This window comes from Canis lupus, chromosome 37 (genome assembly GCF_003254725.2).
Source record: "Canis lupus dingo isolate Sandy chromosome 37, ASM325472v2, whole genome shotgun sequence".
Lineage (NCBI taxonomy): Eukaryota > Metazoa > Chordata > Mammalia > Carnivora > Canidae > Canis > Canis lupus.
The window spans coordinates 12,418,298-12,438,750 of NC_064279.1; the positions used below are offsets into that span (position 1 = coordinate 12,418,298).

General features: G+C 40.3%; 1 protein-coding gene and 1 non-coding gene across 8 annotated transcripts in view; one reads left to right on the forward strand and one right to left on the reverse strand.

Annotated features, from left to right (window-relative positions):
* Positions 1–8,023: 8,023 nt before the first annotated feature.
* Positions 8,024–8,126, reverse strand: LOC112656812 (U6 spliceosomal RNA). The gene has a single exon (XR_003134680.1). It is a non-coding gene; the product is annotated as a U6 spliceosomal RNA (small nuclear RNA).
* A 3,577-nt stretch (positions 8,127–11,703) lies between these two features.
* Positions 11,704–20,453, forward strand: part of LOC112656409 (cytochrome P450 20A1) — a 70,276-nt gene continuing 61,526 nt past the window's right edge. For 2 of the 7 annotated variants that reach the window (XM_025441733.3, XM_025441734.3), the window contains exons 1-4: positions 11,707–11,914; positions 14,209–14,258; positions 15,235–15,401; positions 17,339–17,481. In XM_025441733.3, the coding sequence (XP_025297518.1) occupies positions 11,843–11,914; positions 14,209–14,258; positions 15,235–15,401; positions 17,339–17,481 (432 nt within the window). In that variant the 5' untranslated portion in view covers positions 11,707–11,842. Of the gene's footprint in view, positions 11,915–12,130; positions 12,248–12,697; positions 12,856–12,881; positions 12,988–14,208; positions 14,259–15,234; positions 15,402–17,338; positions 17,482–20,453 lie in introns of those variants that run through there. The other 5 variants (XM_025441732.3, XM_035710780.2, XM_035710778.2 and 2 more) reach the window with 5 other exon arrangements.

A 20,453-nucleotide genomic window follows, 5' to 3' on the forward strand; every position in this document is an offset into this window, starting at 1 on the left:
ATTGTGAATTTTTTTTTTTTACTAATTTTTTACTTTTTTTCACTACTGAACATATTATTAGAATGATTTTGACAGTCTGTTCAATTCTTGTAAAACTCTATCTACAGTAGTGTTTGGTGCATTTTCTAAAGTTGTGTCCATTCAAAAGTGGTTCAGTTGTAACTTTGTAGAAATTAGAAGATGAGAGCAAGGCTACCGAATATTTGTGAATTAGGATTTTTATGATCTAGTGCTAGAAAGTTATTTTTGAAAGTAAGTGCCTTCTTACAGTATTCAACTTTAACTTATGTTGCAAATCCTTCAGTAAACCATGGATCCTCAGAAAAGTGCCAAATCATTCCTAACGCATATGGCATGATTAAAGAGAAGGTAAAGATGGGTTTAATTAGCCTAAAACAACAATAGTTTCAGAATCCTATTTTAGCATCCTTTGTCAGAATACTATCATGCAACAACAAAGAGGCATTTCTAGATGGGAAAACACAAAAGAATTTGCTTACATGAGAATTTGAATAGTGTCAAACAGGTTGAAAATAAACACAACTTAGAGTGTCTGGGTGGCTCAGTCAGTTAAATATCTCCCTTCAGCTCAGGTTGTGATCCTGGGGTCCTGGGATCGTCTTGCCAAATGGGGAGCCTGTTTCTCCCTCTTTCATCCCCCCCTCTTTTTCTCTCATGAATAAATAATAAAATCTTTAAAGAAAATGGACAACTTACAAAATCTTTATTAAATTTTACATCTACAAGGAAATATGCAGAACTGGAGCTTTTGAGGTATAAAAGCTTAAGGATCTTTTATTTGAGAAAACATCTAAATTTTCATAAAATCTAAAATCATTTCAATTTGGTTGTTTATGCAAATCCTTTCGTTTTCCCATCCTGATTGAATACTGGTTATTACTTGTCTTATTTAGAGTCATGGTCATGCAGAGCAATTTATCTAGGTGCAGACTTTCTCAGGATGGTGTTAACCTTTTTTTTTTTAAAGACTTTATTTGAGAGAGATTGCACAGGAGCAGAAGCAGAAGTAGAGCTTTCCACTGAGCGGGAAGCCTGACATGGCTGGATCCCAGGACCCCAGGATCATGACCTGAGTGGAAGGCAGATGCTTAAACAACTAAGCCACCTAGGTGCCCCAGGATGGTGGTTACCTTTTTTTTTTTTTTTTTTTTTTTGGATGGTGGTTACCTTGATGAACTTGTCATGGTTCGGGATCTGACCCCATCATTATACTAAAGAAAATCAAGCTTGAAAATGTTAATTGGCACAGTTCACAAGAGTGACATATATAAATTAAACAGTGCAAATTCACTAATTTATAATCTATTAATTTCTAGTGTTGAAGTCAACCTTCATTTTTTAATTTCTCATAATTGTACATACCATCAAAAGATCCTGATGTACTAAGGTCACTACTATTTTTTAAGTGTATTGAAACAGAAAATTCTGATCTATGGTCAATAATATTGGTCAAGATTCTGAGATACTATCATTTATCTCTAATAGAATGTGATATAGTGGAAAGGGCATGCACCTTGGAACTAAAGATCTGGCTTTGAGTATACTTCTACTATAAACTAGTCCTAAGACTTAGAATAAGACCCTTACCTTAAACCTATGTGGTTTCAATTACGTCATGTGTAAAAGAGAATGTTAATGATGGTTTAGGGATCAAATGAAATAAAGGATCAGAGGTTAAAAATCTATTGGAGGTGCCTGGCTGCCTCAGTTGGAAGAGCATGTGACTCGTGATCTCAGGGTCGTGAGTTTGAGCCCCACATTGGGTGTAGAGATTACTAAAAATCTTAAAAATCAGAACAAGAAAATGAGGGATCACTGATTGCCCTGAGTGTAAATTGTAAGCCCAGCATACCATTAATCAGAACAGACACAGGCAGTCATCTGAAGAATGATGAAATGTGGTAGATGGTTGTTAGGTAAGTTGTGATTCGAAGGATCATAAACCAAATTTTTTTTTAAAGAAATAGACCATTAATACATAATTTTAATTTCACTTTAAGTAGACGAATTGACATTTTAGTTACAAAGATCCAGATTATTGCTACATATGTTTAAATGTTGGGTAACAAATATGGAGTTCATAAAAATGCACTAAAAGATCAATAATAAATTATAATTAAACAAGGGAATATGTGATGCATATTATGCTATGGAAACACATATAAAATACAGAGACAAATCTTATTCAAGGAGCTCAGTGCTTAGATTATCTTTCACAAAAGAGAAATCTCTATACTTCCTTGGCAAGGAGTAATCTAATAAGAGGCAGTTTCTTTTAAGCGAATAGCTGATACTCTGAATCTAATTACCTTTACTATAAAATAGTATTTAACTGATGGATAATATTGATCACAACATTAGGATCATTTCCTCCCTTTAAATTATGTCATTTCGGGTAGCCCCGGTGGCGCAGCGGTTTGGCGCCGCCTGCAGCCCAGGGCGTGATCCTGGAGACCCTGGATCAAGTCCCACGTCAGGCTCTCTGCATGGAGCTTGCTTCTCCCTCTGCCTGTGTCTCTGCCTCTCTCTCTCTGTTTGTATGAGTAAATAAATAAAATCTTAAAAAAAAAAAAACACTTAAAAAAATAATGTCATTTCATTTCAAAGGTGATCATACTACATTCCTGTTGTTGCTGTAATAAATCACAAATTTAGTGGTTAAAAATGACATAAATTCACTCTTAAAATTCTGGAGGTCAAAAAAAAAATTCTGGAGGTCAGAAATTTGAAATCAATTTCATTGAGCTAAGTTCAGAATGTCACTGGGGCTGATTTATCTAGAAGCTCTGTAGGGAAAATCAGTTGCTTTGTCTTTTTCAGCTTCTAGTGGTCACTTGTGTTCCTTGGTTTATGGCCACTTTCACCATCTCGAAAGCTTATCACTTTAACCTCTGCTTCCATCATCCATCACCACCTTCTCTGCTCTGACACTTCTGTGTCCCTCCTATTATATTAGGTCTATTATTATTTTATTGAGCCCACATGGATAATCCAAGTTGATCTCCCCCATTTCAAGAATCTTAGCATAATCACCTCCACAAAGGTAACTTTACCATGTAAGGTAACATTTATAAATTCCACAGATACTAGGATATGGACATGCTTGGATGCCATTATTCAGCCTGACACAGTAACGAACATGAAAAACCAATAGTACATACCAGTTTGCATTCTTTTCTCTTTTGCTACCTGAGCCAAATTATTTCCTTACAAAATGATACAACTAGTTTCACTTTGCAATTAGTGTCCACAGATCTTATGCAGTAAAATTATATGGAGATTTGAAATGGGAATGTGTATCATTTATGAAACATTTTGTTTTTAGCTTGTAAGCCAGCAAGTTAACCAGCGTGAAAAGGTATTTGTTAAAGGAAAATCTGAGTTCTATCAATATCTAAAAGGCAGAATTTAATTTTGAATATTTTTAAAAATATGAGCTATTCAGAGTGCCCAGGTGGTTCACTTGGTCAAAGATCCAACTCTTGGTTTTGACTCTGGTCATGATCTCATAGGTCATGAGACTGAGCCTTGCATCAGGCTCCATGCTCAGTGGGGAGTCGGCTTGAGGATGCTCTCCCCTTCCACCTCCTTCCACTCTCTCACTCAAATAAATCTTTAAAAGTAAAATAATAAATAAATAAATAAATAAATAAATAAATAAATAAATAAATAAATGTATTTTACTTCTAGGTTTCTGGAATCTTAAGTAAAATAGTGATCAGCTACAAGGACTCTTAAGTACCATTTACCTTTTGCCATAGTTGTTGGTTCTGTTTGCACAGATCTTGAAAAGACTAAACTTTGGGGATGATAGACTGAATATAAGTAACTGTATTTAGTTTTGCTGCATATTAAAATTCTGCTAGAACAACAGTAAAGGCATAAACCGACAGGGCAAAAAGAAAATAGAGAAGATAAGCAATAAATTTTGGACAGTGGAGCCACTTGGTTGATCTCATGGTTGTAAGTTCAAGCTCTACATTGAGTGTGGATTGCTTAAATATAAAATCTTTAAAAAAACTTTTGGAAAGTGAAAAAATTTTTTTAAAGATTTTATTTATTCATGAGAGACACACACACCCAGAAGCAGAGACATAGACGGAGGAGAAGCAGGCTCCATGCAGGGAGCCTGATGTGGGAAGCAATCCTGGGACTCCAGGATCATGCCCTGAGCTGAAGGCAGGTGCTCAACCGTTGAGCCACCCAGGCGTCCTGGGAAGTGGAAAATTAACGGATGAATAGTAAGGCAAATTCAAATGGATTAGTATGGATTACAGGGTACCTAGGATAATGATAGATATCCACAATCCTAATCTCTCCACATGCCCTCCAAAAGCCATACAGATAATAAACAAGAGTAGTAAAATCTCAAAAAGCCCATGACTTCTAGGTATCTAGAAGACAACACTACAGAATTCAAGTTACTTAAAATTAATAGAAATTTAAAAACAAATTTTAGCAGAGCTATCTCTTAAATTTCTACAGTAAGCCTTTGTGGAGAGGAAGGAGTCAAGAAAAATTCAGAGAATAGGTGATTAGAGGACCTAAGTTTGGGCTAAAAACAAGACTCCCAGAAAGAGAAGTTCATCTGAAGTACAAAAATATTGAACACAATTTGAGTAGATTGGAATACTGTACAAAAAACTGGACTTTGTGAAAGTTGATGTAGCAACCTCATATTTATTTTATATAGAGATTGAACAAGCGAGTGCATGCGTGAACTGGGGGGTGGGGCAGAGGGAGATGGGAAACAGACTCCCCACTGATTGTGGAGCTGGGTCCCATGACCCCAAGATCATGATGGAGTTGAAACCAAGAGTCTCATGCTTAAAAGACTGTGCCACTCAGGCGCCCCTTGAAACTGAGTAATTTAAAGATTCATGAAGATGTGGGAAGGGTTTAAGGACACCACAAGGTGTCAGTAGTCCCAGACTAGCAACAGAGGTGAACAGTCACTAATCCTGGGCAAAAAAGTAGCAAAAGGACGAACTCCAATTTCTAGAAAGGGTATCTAAATGGAGAAGGCCTATGATAGGAGCTATGGCCAACAGTGAGTCCACAGCATGAAAGCCAGGAGGATGAATATCTTTACTTTCCTCTCACCCTCTTATGCTATTTCTAATTGGCTAAACTTTTTTTTTTTTTTTTAAGATTTTATTTATTTGAGAGAGAGAGAGTGAGAGCAAGTGAGCACAAATTGGGGGAGGGATAGAAAGAGAGGGAAAAGCAGACTCTCCGCTTAGCAGGGAGCCCAACGTGGGGCTCGATTCTGGGACCCCAGGATCATGACCCCAGCCAAAGGCAGATGCTCAATTGACTGAGCCTCCCAGGTCCCCCCTGGTTGGTGAAACTTAACCAGAAGTCAGAGGGCTAGAGAACCCACGGAATATCCTTTTATATGGACAGTATTACCTAGAGACCAGAGCAAGACAAGACCTTTCCTTGGGTCCCGTGCTTGAAAAATGCCCACATAACATGAATCCATTTTAAAAAATATTAAAGAACACATGAGCATATCAGGATTTGGTGCCCATCAGGATTTAGTACAGCTCAGTATTTATACAGTGTAAACTTTCAACATCCACTCTCATAGTGAATACTCAGGCTTTTGGGAAATATTTCATATCTCATATCCTTTATCTTTAAAATAAAATGTGACAGCATCTAAATGCTATAAAAGTTTATAGGTTGTGCTCTTGCTAAAGTTGGAGAAGAATATATGCATGGAAAGAGGATTTGAGCAAGTAGATAAAATAATTTGTCAAATCTTTTTTCTCAATAGCATAAACACAATAGATGCTTGCATAATGAAATACCACTTCCCAGCAGTGCTGAGCAATCATTTTCTTCTCTTAGGGTTCCAATTAATGAACTAGAAGCACTCAAGAATTATTGTGGTGACTACAAGGGTTACAATGGGCAGCTTAGAAACCATTTTCTATATTAAACTATTCTTATATTCTAAACATGGGGATCTAGACATGAGTAAAATGTGTTATCAATTCTTTATATTATTGCACAGATGTATCTATTGCTTTGAGAAATGATGAAAATAACAATATAAGTGATACAATTGTTATGATGAATTTAAAATATTTTATAAAAAATAAAATATTTTATATTTCCTGCAGTAAAAAATGCTACCATTTGCAATAATACCCTTATATTCAAATACAATAGGTAAAATTCATGGTTCATTTCTGAATCTAAGTATTACTTAAAAAATTTTTTTTAAAGATGTTATTTATTTATTCATAGAGACACAGAGAGAGACAGAGACACAGGCAGAGGGAGAAGCAGGCTTCATGCAGAGAGCCTGACATGGGACTCGATCCAGGGTCTCCAGGATCACGCCCTGGGCTGCAGGCGGCACTGAACCGCTGCACCACCAGGGCTGCCCTACTTTTAAAATTTTATTGATAATTCCAGTTGCTACTGTCTCAACAGAGCAAAATTTCTCCAGTTCAAAAGAATTAAAAAACTATTCTTTATATGAATTATGCCTCAATAAATCTGAAAAGATTATTAAAAAAAATCTATCCAAGAAATACTATGACCCAAGGCAGGCTAATTTGGCATTAATGCCTATAGAACACAAAAGATGTGAAAATCTTGATTCTAAAAATAGGAATATTGCTGAGATGAAGGGAATAAAATTAACTTTATGGAATACATAAATAATTTGTGAACTATATGTCTATTTTTATCTTTTGCCCAAACACACTAGACCATTATAGAACATCCAGACATGTACAATAGTTAAGTTCAGCTATCTTTTGTTAGTTTATTGACCTTTAATTATAAAAACCATACACGTTTTAATTTTGTCACTATGAAGGCATAGAGTATCATTTATGTAACAGTTTGTTAACCTCCTTGTGATTTGTATTTTGACATGTCAACAAAATCCATACAACCTTCCCATCTCCCTAAACCTGTAGATTTCTTTCCTCTATAGCAAGGACCCACAAGCCTTTTCCTGTAAAGGACCAGATAATAAATACTTTAGGCTTTGAGAGCTATATGGTGTCTGTCACAACTACTCAATTCTACCATTGTAGCATGAAAGCAGCCACAGGCAATACATAAAGGAGCATAAGTGTTTTCCCATAAAACTTTATTTACAAAAACAGATGGGGCCTCACAATCCTTAGTTTGCTGACCCCTGTAAAATAGTATGCTAGGAAATATCTGGTATCTCAACCTGAATGTCTTGGCCAATATTCAATCCAGGGTTCAATTAACCAAACAAGCACTTTCAGATCCAATATCAAGTGTTCAAGCTAACACTAAATCTCAAATCCTGAATGAATGAAACTATATAAATATACTTGGCCCTTACTAGCTTTTATATTTGATTCTTTTTTTTTTTTAATTTTTACTTAAGTAATCTCTACACGCAATGTGGGGCTCAAACTCAAGACCCCAAGATCAAGAGTTGCATGCTCTTCTGACTGAGCCAGCCAGACGCCCGTTTTATACTTTTTAAACAGATATACCTAGAATCCACCCTGCACGTTTCCTAGGTTCTAATTCAAAAATTTGTTTTAAGATTTTATTTATTTTCTTGACAGAGCAGAAGTAAGGTGAGCAGGAGAGGAGGAAGGCAGGGAGCTGATGCCAGGACCCTGGGATCATACCTGAGCCAAAGGCAGATGCTTAACCAACTGAACCACCCAGGCCTTTTGACACAAATTAAGAAGATCTTACTGTTTGTTTGATATATATGCCACTGTTCTGCCCCAGGTTCAGACAAAAAAGGGTGCCCTGTGTGTAGAAAATTTTATTATTTTTTAAAATATGGAACGCTTGGGATCCCTGGGTGGCGCAGCGGTTTGGCGCCTGCCTTTGGCCCAGGGTGCGATCCTGGAGACCCGGGATCGAATCCCACATCGGGCTCCCGGTGCATGGAGCCTGCTTCTCCCTCTGCCTGTGTCTCTGCCTCCCTCTCTCTCTCTCTCTCTGTAACTATCATAAAAAAAAATAAAAATAAAAAAAAATAAAAAATATGGAACGCTTTACGAATTTGAGTGTCATCCTTGCTCATGGGCCATGTTAATCTTCTCTGTATCGTTCCAATTTTAGTATGTGTGCTGCTGAAGCAAGTAATGTGTATAGAGAATTTTAAAACAATAATAAACCAACTAAATGTCTTCTGCTTTTTATTATCAAAATGTGCTGGCAATTGTAAAAATGTCAGTGATGAATTCCTCCATTCTGCTGGGGTTGCTTTATCACCAGCCTCTTTTTCTTGAAATGCCGTTAGGTTATTTCCTCTAGGAACTGAACAGTTATTTCTCTTCATGGGCCATGAGGAGTTTAACTCTCTTTATGGGCCTGGAGATGAGGAGGGGAAACAGGAGTTCTTCTTCAGGATAATAGGCAGTCCCTTGTGATATAACTGACCCAGGAGAAATTTCCGAATGACTTTTATATGAGAGAAGGTAGCTTTCTCCGCAGAGGAAAGGTAGCAAGGTTCAGAGGGACTTGGGATTTGGGCTTTGTCTTACACTGACCAAAGGTCTTGATCTGTTTTATTCCTTTTCAAACAGTGCTCTAACTTTAGAATAAGAGACTTGGCAAGGCTGTGCTTTTAGCTAGGCATTGAAACTCTAAAACCTGCACAATTAAGTTTTGGGGACTAATACTCAGTCATTTCAGTCCTGCAACTGCACAAGATAAGGAATCCTTTTGAGACTGCCATAGAAGGTTTCTGGTTCTTCATCTCTACCTTATTTTGAGATTTCACAGCTTTAAGCTTATTTTTCCCCCTCTGTAAGATCTTTAACGCAGTCAGAAATAGCCATCCACTTCACAATCTTTTGTAGTCCCCACTGCTGTCATCAAGAGTTACCCAACCAACAAAAGTTTTGTTCCCTACTTGGCATTCTATCCCATGCCATCATCAGTGATAATCTGAATAATCTTGTTGCCAGTGCATTGCACAGACTATCAAGGACAGATGTCATTTATGAGGCTGTCAAATCTGTGTTTAACCTGGTCCAGAATTCCATCTTGTTTCAAGGGGCCATACTTGTTTTGAAAATAGTATTTAACCCAGATTGTTATGAAGGAACTATACACAGAGGTATGAGCAGGGTTAAGAGATCAACAAGGGATGCTGAAATATCCAGAGACCAGCAGCAGGGGAAACCATTAGCACTCCTAGACCTGAAAGGTCAAGGGGAGAAAATAATAATAATAATAATATTACTGTTGCTCAGAAGGCTGGATTATCATGGGAGGAGACTACCTCAGAAGCTGTAGGTAGAAAGGGATATGGAGCCTGTGGGATAACATAGCTTAGAGCTGAGTGAGGCTGACTTCTCAGCCTCAGCATACCAATGTTTCCTATTGGTGGAACCCAATAGGAAGCAAGTTTATAAGGAAGCCTAGGTGGTGTAGTCTGTAGGAATTAGCTCCAACAGTCACAATACAGGGCAGAGAATGACAGGATGATCTGAGGATATGTGGGAAGGGTGTAAGAATGAAGAACAATCAGCAAAAAATATGTTTCCATTCCTAATTATTTCTTTTCAGTAAAATGGAAAGAGGACCTAATCGAGATGTGAAGGTGAGGTGACAGATCATAAAAGCAGCACAGTAAGTTGTATACATATATAATCCTAGTTAATCATTTTTATATGATTTTTGGTCTCTCAAAAGGACTGCAAAAAATTAATGTTGCTATAACAATGACGCATCTTGATATTTTTGTAAATACTGTGTCCTGCTCAACTTCTGTCATCTTTCTCTCTTTTCACAGACCCTCAAAAGTTCAGAAGGTCTGTGGCTTTATAAAGGTCAATTTAGAACCTAAAGGGGAGTCCAGATACCTCTGAATATTAGTGTCTAGTGTTACTGTCATCTATTTTAGGCATTTAAAAAATCTGACGTTTACTGTTTTGAAAACCTATATAAGATATGATTTACATGGGAAATGTCTTTAATATTCCAAAGAAGATATTTAAAAAAAAAAAAAACGTTCGAAACACAAGAGTTAAAAGTACAATTTCTGCCAGACGAAGTATCAAATAGCAACATTTTGCTACATTTGCTATAGACGCCAAAAGAGTAGGCACTTTTAAGGAGATAGGCCTCATGTTTAAGGACCGTCGTTTGTCGGGCAGCCCGGGTGGCCCAGCGGTTAGCGCCGCCTTCGGCCCAGGGCGTGACCCTGGGGCCCCAGGATCGAGTCCCGCATCGGGCTCCCTGCATGGAGCCTGCTTCTCTCTCTCATGAATAAATAAATAAAACCTTAGAAAAAAAAATACAGGACTGTCGTTTATCACAGATGTTCTAAAATGCAATCTCAAAAGATTTCTCTTACCTAATTGTTGCCTTTGTGTGTGAGAGACAGATTTTATACCGTTAAAAGTATAAAATCTATACTTTCAGGAGGCGTTCAATAGACGGAGCGCCCGTAAATATTTGTCTTGCGTTACTGATATCAAAACTTGAGTCCCGTAAACAGGAGATGGATCCTGGTGCATTTTTATGCTCAGAACTAGAGCGCAATACTAAGGAGCCTTCTGCCAGGAGCTCGAAGTACTTCTCTAAATTACCCGATTTGTTCCCGCAGGCATCTCTGCGCGGAATCATTTCCGTTGTTTCCCACGAAGCACTTGCAAGTTCGACTTACAAAATTCGAGGTTACGGACGCTAAGGGACGTCCCCCATCACTGAGCAATTCGCTGCCTTCACCCAGGACGAAGGGTCGCGGATCACATGTATAAGCCCTTCCTGTAAACTCTTTTTCGAACAAGGCGCCTCCGACGGCGCTTGGCAGTGGGGCGCCTCGCGGTGCAGGCGCGGGAAACGGCGCTGAAGCCACCCGAGGGCCGACCCTCTCGCGCCCCGAGGCTCGGCCCTGCAGGTCTGCGCCTGCGCAGAGGACTCGGCGTGCCTAGCAAGCTCCCCGCCGCCGCGGGAGCTGCGGTCGTTCCGGGGAGCACAGCGCGAGGCTCTCCGGTTTACGGGTTTTCATCTTAAATCCCCCGGGGACACGTGTTGGTCGGGGCAGAGCGACGGTAACTCCTAACGTGTCTTAGAAGCCCCGACGGCGCTTTCCGTCCTCCGCCACCTCCGCCCTGGGGTGTGGCTGCAGCCCCGCCGCACGAGCTCGGCGCTCCATTGCTCTCCCCGCCCGCCCCCTCCCGGCCCCGCCCCTCCCCGCGGCCCATTGCTTTCCCCGCCCGCCCCCTCCAGGCCCCGCCCCCCCGCGGCCCATTGCTCTCCCCGCCCCCTCCCGGCCCCGCCCCCCGGCGCTCCATTGCTCTCCCTGCCCGCCCCTTCCAGGCCCCTCCCCCCCGCGGCCAATTGCTCTCCCCGCCCCCTCCCGGCCCCGCCCCCCAGCGCTCCATTGCTCTCCCCGCCCGCCCCCTCCAGGCCCCGCCCCCCCCCGCGGCCCATTGCTCTCCCCGCCCGCCCCCTCCAGGCCCCGCACCCCCCGCGGCCCATTGCTCTCCCCGCCCGCCCCGCCCCCTCTCCCCAGGCGCTCCATTGCTCTCCCCGCCCGCCCCCTCCAGGCCCCGCCCCCCCGCGGCCCATTGCTCTCTCCGCCCGCCCCGCCCCTCCAGGCCCCGACCCCCGCGGCCCATTGCTCTCTCCGCCCGCCCCGCCCCTCCAGGCCCCGCCCCCCCGCGGCCCATTGCTCTCCCCGCCCGCCCCGCCCCTCCCGGCCCCTTCCCCCCGGCGGCCCATCGGCTCGCAGGTCGCCCCGGGCGCCTCCGCCCACTCGCCCCATTCCGCAGAGCGAGCCAGGCCGAGGCGCCGCTGCCCGAGTGTCGGATCCGAGACGTGGCTCCCGGCAGGAAGAACCATGTTGGATTTTGCAATCTTCGCCGTTACCTTCCTGCTGGCGTTGGTGGCAGCGGTGCTCTACCTCTACCCGGTAACCGCCGTCTCGGCCTCGGGGGCTCTAGCCGCCGCCCGGGCCTCTGTGCTTCCCGTCTGCACGTCGCTCTGCGCTCAGCGGGCCGCAGGGGGGCGGGCCCGAGGGCGGTGGGTTCCCGCTCCAGCTCCCGCTTGGCGCGGGGGCTGCTCCGGAGCCAGGGACGCCCCGCGGGTGCGCATGCGCGCGGGCAGCCCTGGGGGTTGAGCGGCGCCCGCTGCTCGAAGACCCCTCGGGCGTCTCGAGGTGGCGGGGCGCGCGGCTGTCCGCGTTCTTAGGTCCTGCCTCCCCGCCCCCGGAATTGCCTCGCCTCTGCTACACCCTCCGCGAGAAGTACTTTTTTTTTTTTTTTTTTTAAGATTTTATTTATTTATTCATGAGACACAGGGAGAGAGAGAGAGGCAGAGACACAGGCAGAGGGAGAAGCTGCTCCATGCAGGGAGCCCGACGCGGGACCCGATCCCGGGTCTCCAGGGTCACGCCCTGGGCTGAAGGCAGGCGCTAAACCAGAGTCACCCAGGCGTCCCGAGAAGTACTTTTTGGGTGGCTTTTTGGCAATAACGACGCCAAACCCAAATTCCATTTTCCAGTATGTCTGCGAGGAAATTTGAGGATGCTTTGATCCTTTCAAAGGATTTCCCCCAGCCTTTTTTTTTTTTTTTTTTTTTTTTTTTTTTTTTTTTTTGCGGCTCCTGCCTTTCCATCCGACTTTCCATCTGTTGTTATTGAAATCCAAAGTCCTTAAGGCCCAGATGGGTCTTCTCTTCACGGAGCCTCAGAAGCCAATGGAGCGGCGGAGCGAGCATTGCCGTGCGTTAGTGCGCGAGCTTGTGAGCTTGACGTGGCGACTGCCTCAGCTCTGAACCTCCTTCTAGCCTTTTTTTCTCTGCTTGCCTCTGTCAGCCTCAGAGGGTGATTCTGAGAAAGAAAGGAGCTGGTAGGTGAGCAGTCGTTTCTTAACCCGTCTGCGAAACAAGCGGGTGTTTTTGTGGAAAGAGCTGTGAAGCAGCTGAACAGGCCAAAGCATCACTGATGGTGACCGGGCGCCTTCTTAAGAGTTCTTCTCAGAGCTGGTAAACGGATTAGGTTGGAATGTTGCAACTACACAATCCGGAGCCTCCAGTATCTTTTTTTTTTTTTTTTAAGATTTTGTTTGTTCATGAGAGACCGAGAGAGAGGCAGAGACACAGGCAGAGGGAGAAGCAGGCTCCATGCAGGGAGCCCGACGTGGGACTCGATCCCGGGTCTCCAGGATCACGCCCTGAGCGGAAGGCAGAGGCTGAACCTCTGAGCCACCCAGGCGTCCCCAGTATCTTATTTCCTGAGAAACTAAACGTTTAATGGCTCCAGAGCTGGAATTTTTTATGATCTTTAAATGAGACTGTCCTTGGATTAGTTAAGAGAAGGCAACACTGTTTATTTCAACCAAATAGGTGTGCCAAATATGGTTCCCTGTACTGGGAATACAGCAATGAGCAACCAGGCAGAAAGTTACTGACTCATGCAATTTATATTCTGGTGACGGGAAAAAGATAATATAAACAATAACACAGATGGTATTTTGGTGTTGAGAATTACGGAGCAAGGGCAGCCTGGGTGGCTCAGCGGCTTAGCGCCGCCTTCGGCCCAGGTCATGATCCTGGAGACCTGGGATCGAGTCTCAATCGGGCTCCCTGCATGGAACTTGCTTCTCCCTCTGCCTGTCTCTGCCTCTCTCTCTCTCTCTCTGTGTGTGTGTCTCTCATGAATGAATAAATTAAAAAATATTTAAAAAAAGTACTTAATTTTTTTAAAAAGTAGTACTTAATTATGTATTAGTTGATGTAGAATGGATGTTAATTTTTTCAAACTTGTTAATGTCATTGACACAGGAAGATTATTAAGATTATTCTTTTAAATACAACAAATCCAGTTTTTTGTATTTTAATACAGAAAGAATTCTTGAGGGATGCCTGAGTGGCTCAGCGGTTGAGTGTCTGCCTTCAGCTCAGGGTGTGATCCTGGAGTCCTGAGATCGAGTCCTGTATCGGGCTCTCCTTGAAGAGCCTGCTTCTTCCTCTGCCTGTGTCTCTACCTCTCTCTCTCTCTCTGTGTCTCTCATGAATAAACAAATAAAATCTTTAAAAAAAAAAATTTCTTGAGATTCAACCAAATTGGAAAGCCATCACTTAAGGTCCTACAGATGTCTTGGCAAAATATCTGACTTATGGGATATATGATTATATGTTAAATACTAAATTATGTATTATATACTAAATCATTATACTAAAACTATTTTTAAATTTCTCCTTAAGGCTTCCAGACAAGCTGCAGGAATTCCGGGGATTACTCCAACTGAAGAAAAGTGAGTAATTGTTTTGGGAATTCAGTGGAATTAACTCTTAATTTTTGGTATCAAAACAAAAATCTATTTTTAGATTACTCAGTTTATTTAATGACTTTGTTTACTCTAAGTTTATCTCTGGACATACAACCTGAACTTTGTTAAGAACAGAAAGAAGGGCTGTATAAATCAAAAACTTTAATTGCTTTTGGGGTGTCTGGCTGGTTCAGTCATCAGAACATGACTCTTGATCTTGGGGTCGTGAGTTTGATCTCCACATTGGGTGTAGAAATTACTTTTAAAAATAAATAGGGGTGCCTGGGTGGCTCAGTCAGTTAAGCATCTGCCTTTGGCTCATGTCATGATCCCAGGGTCCTGGGATAGAGCCCCACGTCAGGCTCCTTGCTTGGCAGGAAGCCTGCTTTTCCTTCTCCCTCTGCCTACTGCTCTCCGTGCTTGTGCTCTCTCTGTCTCTCCATATATATATCAAATAAATAAATTTAAAAAATCTTTTTAAAAAACAATTAAAAGGTTAAAACACACACAAATCTTAAAGAAGATTGTTTTCATTTTCTCTAACCGGAGAGAGTGGTTAAAAAATAGGAAGATAAGATAGAAGGAAAGAAGAAAAGAATGCTGATCTGGTCATTTAAATCAACCTCTGATGATGTTCATTTGTTTCTCAGAATGAGATGTTGCAAAAATTGGATCGTTTTCCATTGTCTAAGTCAGATGTTCCTTGTATATCTAGTTTACTTGGCTTGAACTGTCATAAATTCTCAAAATATCAGACAAATCCATGTCTAAATATGACTCCAAAGAAAATGAGAAGTCAAGTTAAGTTAAGCTTGTGATTTTGCAGTAATTTGCATTTCATGCACCTCTGCTCTCATCTGTTGACACAGTTAATTCAGAATCAGCTATTGTTTTTCTCATTCTTCCAAGTTAAATTTCTTATTTTTCCAAGTTATCTTGTCAAATGTTGCTCTCTTCTCAGAGATGGTAATCTTCCAGACATTGTGAACAGTGGAAGCTTGCATGAGTTCCTGGTTAATTTGCATGAGAGATACGGGCCTGTCGTCTCTTTCTGGTTTGGCAGACGCCTTGTGGTTAGTTTGGGCACCGTTGAAGTACTGAAGCAACATATTAACCCCAATAAGACATGTAAGTTTAATTATTTTATTCATTAGCTGATCTTTATCTTTTAAGAATTAACATCTATAAGTGAAGAGCCATACATTGTTCATGGCTGTAAGAATAGCTAACATTTATTGAATGCTTTTTATTATGTGCCAGGCATTATGCTAAGATCTTTGTAATTATTACAACTATTATTGTACCTTTGAGGCACAATGTTGTAAAATGATTATTTTTTCCTTTAATTTATAGGTATATACAATAGAATCCCAATGTAAATTCCAACAGGAGTTTTTGGGAAAAAATAGTTCCAGTGTCCATCTGGAATAGTAAAGGTACTTGATCAGTCAGGAAACATCTGGAAAAGATTATTTATGAGGGGAACACTTGCTTGGGTAGAGCAATGTGCTATAAACAGATTAAAGAATATGTACTGTAATAAGATTAAGCAGATTGATGGAATAGAGGAGATAGTCCAGTAGACAAGCCAAGTATACATAAAAAAGGAATCATTTTATGATAAGAGGAAAGGTAATACATGGTTTTGGAAAACTGGTTAGCCATTTGGAAAAAATAAATCATCATCCCTGCCTTACTCTTTATGTCAAAATAAATTCCAAATAATTAAAATTTAAAGTCATAAAAATATTAGAAGAAAATGTGGGTAAGTATAAATTGGGGGTGGGTGGACATTTTCTTACCATAAGATGAGATCTAGGAGCCATCAAGCACAAGACAAGAAATCTGTCTATATAAAAATTTTACAAACTTGGGAGAGAGAGTTGACAGGATCTTTGACTCAGCAGTGATGTCATAAGGAACTTACCATAAATTGATATTCATATAAATGAGAAAAGACATATTAATGTTATTTGCAATGAGAATTTGAAGCAAACTTAAATGTTTTCAATGGCTGAATGAAAGAATATATTCAGGCCTTAATATAACAGAGATTTGTTTATCAAATATCTGGTATAGCCTATTCTATGCCAACACTGCTATAAGCCATTTAAAATTTAACTCATTTAATCCTTAGAACAACCTTATGAAATAGATATTGAGAAAACTGAGGTACAAAGAGGGTAAGTCATTGGCCCAAGGTTGTATAACTAATTAGTGGTGGAGCTAGAACTTGAAGGTAGAGTCTGGTCTAAGTTTGTGCTCTTAATCACTAAATTTTCCACAATGTGGAAGGATGGCTCTGTCAGGAAGTACAAAGATGAATAAAACCAGACACAGCTTCTGCTTCTGTGGAGTTTACAGTGTAATACTAAGGAATAGGGGAAACTAGTTACCATTATTTAAATGATCACACTAATGAACTGGGTAAGGTGCTCTGAAAGAAAGAATTGTATTCTTTGCAAAATCTGACATATTTTTTGTCTGTTTCTCTCTGTTAAGTAAGGTAACAGCAATAAAAAAACATCTTGAAAATATTTAATGGTATCTCTGTGGTGAAATTTAGATGAATTTTATCTTCTCTGTATTTTACTGTTGTTTTAATTGTTTATAATGACAATGTATTTTTTGTATGAAAACAATTGAGTCATTAAAGAAACATTTAAAAATGAATGAAAAAGAAAAAAATTTCTGGACTTAGCTAAATAATTTTAATTGTAATACTTGACCATTACATACAGACAACAATTTTGCTTTAAAATCCATGGAATGAGCTTTTTATAAAGTCAAAGATATTGTTGTCATGAAGGTAGAAAATTTATGTAAGTATTAGTGATTTATATTAGAATTCCAAGTCAGGATATTGTATTCTTGCCAATTTTTATTGCCTCTTGAACTGTTCATATATAGGAAAGATAATGAGGGGAGTTGGGAAAAAAGTCGGCATGCTCTAAGCTGCAGTCCCTTACCTCCTGGTCTCTTTGTATGCTAGAGTTTTTGTTGCTGTTTTGTGTTTTTTCTGAGTGATTACTTTGACTCAGAAATGTTTAATTTGTCTGTTTCAGCGGACCCTTTTGAAACCATGCTTAAGTCATTATTAAGGTATCAATCTGGTGGTGCGAATGTGAGTGAAAACCACATGCGTAAAAAATTGTATGAAAGTGGTGTGACTCATTCTCTGCAGAGTAATTTTGCTCTTCTGCTAAAGGTAAGGTGATAAGTTTGGCCCAGAATTCTATAATACAGATAATAGTATATTTTTTCACTGTTAATGTGTCTTATCTTTGGTACTTTTTTTCTTACTTGTCTTTCTTTTATCTTTTTTTTTATTTTTTAGATTTATTTATTTATTTTAGAGAGTATGTGTATGGCAGGGAGGGGAAAGGGAGAGAGAGAGTTTTAAGCAGACTCCCCACTAAATGTGGCGCCCATCTTGGGGCTTGACAACCCTATCACGACTCGAGCCAAAATCAAGAATCAGGGGCAGCCCTGGTGGCTCAGCGGTTTAGCACCACCTTCAGCCCAGGGCATGATCCTAGAGACCCAGGATCGAGTCCCACGTCAGACTCCCTGCATGGAGCCTGCTTCTCCCTCTGCCTGTGTCTCTGCCACTCTCTCTCTCTCTCTTTCATTAATAAATAAAATCTTTAAAAAAAAATCAAGAATCAGATGCTCAGTTGACTGAGCCACCCAGGCACCCCTCTTACTTATCTTTTTAAGCTGATTTTATTCTCCTGAAATTTTGAAATAAAACAAACAATCAACAAAAATCATAACACCTATAAACTCCCTGTGTAAGTTGGAATGATGGGAATGTAGAGAGCTTAAAGAAATCTTCTATGTCAATAGATTTTGTCCTTTGTTTTCTGGCCAGACTCTAAACCAGTCACAAAACCTGATCTGGGCTCACCTATAACACTTTCTCCTGTAAAAAGTGCAGATTACTGGGCACATCTGCATAGACAAGCTGAATCATATTGGGAGAGGGACCTGACATTTTTAAGAAGGTCCACAAATGAGTTACAGAGTTTGAAAACAATACTAATCCATACTATTTTCTTTTTGTCCCTAAAGATCCTTGGCTGAGCCCTGTGTGCTACCTGACATTTCTCTGTGTCCCAATAGGACTGTTCCAAACCTTCACCTTTATTCTAGTATTGCTGATCCTAACCAACCCCTTTGCTTGTTATAGATGGCCTTACCTCCTGCTTTGCTGAGACCATCGAGTTCCTCACCAACAAACTCTATCCATCTCAATCTTTTGTTCTAACTTCTCATATTAAATCTTAAAGTATCCTTCTTCTGTCCAAAACTAATCCATCTATTTGTGCCCTTTAAAAAAATGGAATTTATAAAATTAATATATGGTTGCTGTAGAAAACATGAAAAATCTAACTAAAGAAATCACCCATAATTTCACTGTAGATTTATATGTGGATGAGATCATACTGTATGTTCAATTTTATATACTTTTTCACTTTAAGGGGCACCTGGGTGGCTCAGTTGGTTAAGTCGCCAACTCTTGATTTCTACTCAGGTCACGATCTCAGGGTCCTAGGATTGAGCCCTGCATTGGGCTCTATACTCAGTGGGGTGTCTGCTTGAGATTCTCCTCTCTTCTTCTCCCTCTGCCCCTCCCCCTGCTCATGCTCTATCTAAAAATAAATAAATAAATTTTAAAAAAAACCAAACATTTCTCATGTCATTAAAATTTTTCCAAAAATAACTAAAATTATGCTAATTTTTTTCTGATAGTCATTTTACAAAATAGGGAAATATTTAGGAAAGTGCTAATATTTAGGATAATGCTATCCATTATTCAGTGAAAACCATGTTTAGCATATTAAAATCCTTCCTATCATTTTAGTCTTTTCTACTGTAGTATGGACTCCTTCCAAGAATATCATTTTTTTTTTTTTTAAATTTTTATTTATTATTTATAATAGTCACAGAGAGAGAGAGAGGCAGAGACACAGGCAGAGGGAGAAGCAGGCTCCATGCCGGGAGCCCGATGTGGGATTTGATCCCGGGTCTCCAGGATCAGCCCTGGGCCAAAGGCAGGCGCCAAACCGCTGCGCCACCTAGGGATCCCCCAAGAATATCATTTTAAAATGTGTAACTACAAAGGAAAATAATATGGTTATAAAAATATTATTTAGAAAAACTTGGGGATCCCTGGGTGGCTTAGTGGTTTGGTGCCTGCCTTTGGCTCAGGGTGTGGTCCTGGAGTCCCAGGATCCAGTCCCGCATCTGGATCCTGGGTGGAGCCTGCTTCTCCCTCTGCCTGTGCCTCTGCCCCCCACCCCCCCGTGTCTCTAATGAATAAATAAGTAGAATCTTTAAAAAAAAAAAAAAAAAGAAAAAGAAAAACTTGTGGTATTTAATATATGCACATCATCATTAATGCATTAAATAACAAGATCCAGCAATGCTTCCAAAACTTCCATAATTTTATTTAATAAAATTTTTTCACATTTAATGGATTCTACTAATTTTTTAAAGTTTTTCTTTAAATTCCAGTTAGTTCATAAATAAATAAATAAATGAATAAATAAGTAAATAAATAAATAAATTCCAATTAGTTAACATACAGTGTTATATTGGTTTCAGGTGTGCCTTATACTGATTCAACAGTTCCTTACATCACCCAATTCTTATCACAACAAGTATGCTCCTTAATCCCCATCACTTATTTACCCATTACCTGCCCACCTCCCTTTTGTAACTACCAGTTTGTTTCTATAGTTTAGAGTTTGTTTCTTGGCTTGCCTTTTTTCCTCCCTTTATTCATTTGTTTTGTGTCTTAAGTTCCACGTATGACTGAAATCACTAGTATTTGTCTTTCTCTGACTGACTTATTTTGCTTAGCATAATACTCTCTAATTCCATCCACGTTGTTGCAAGTGGCAAGATTTAGTGTATATATGTATACACCACATCTTCTTTATCCACTCATCAATTAGTGGACCCTTGGGCTGTTTCCATAATTTGGCTATGGTAGATAATGTTACTATAAACATCAGGAACGCATGTATCCCTTTGTTTTTGTTTTTTTTTTTTTTTTTTTTTGCATGTATCCCTTTGAATTGTACTTTTGTTTCTTTGGGTAGACACCTATAGTGCGATTGCTGGATTGCAGGGTACAAAATTTCCATAACTTTAGAGTAACGATGTTATGAG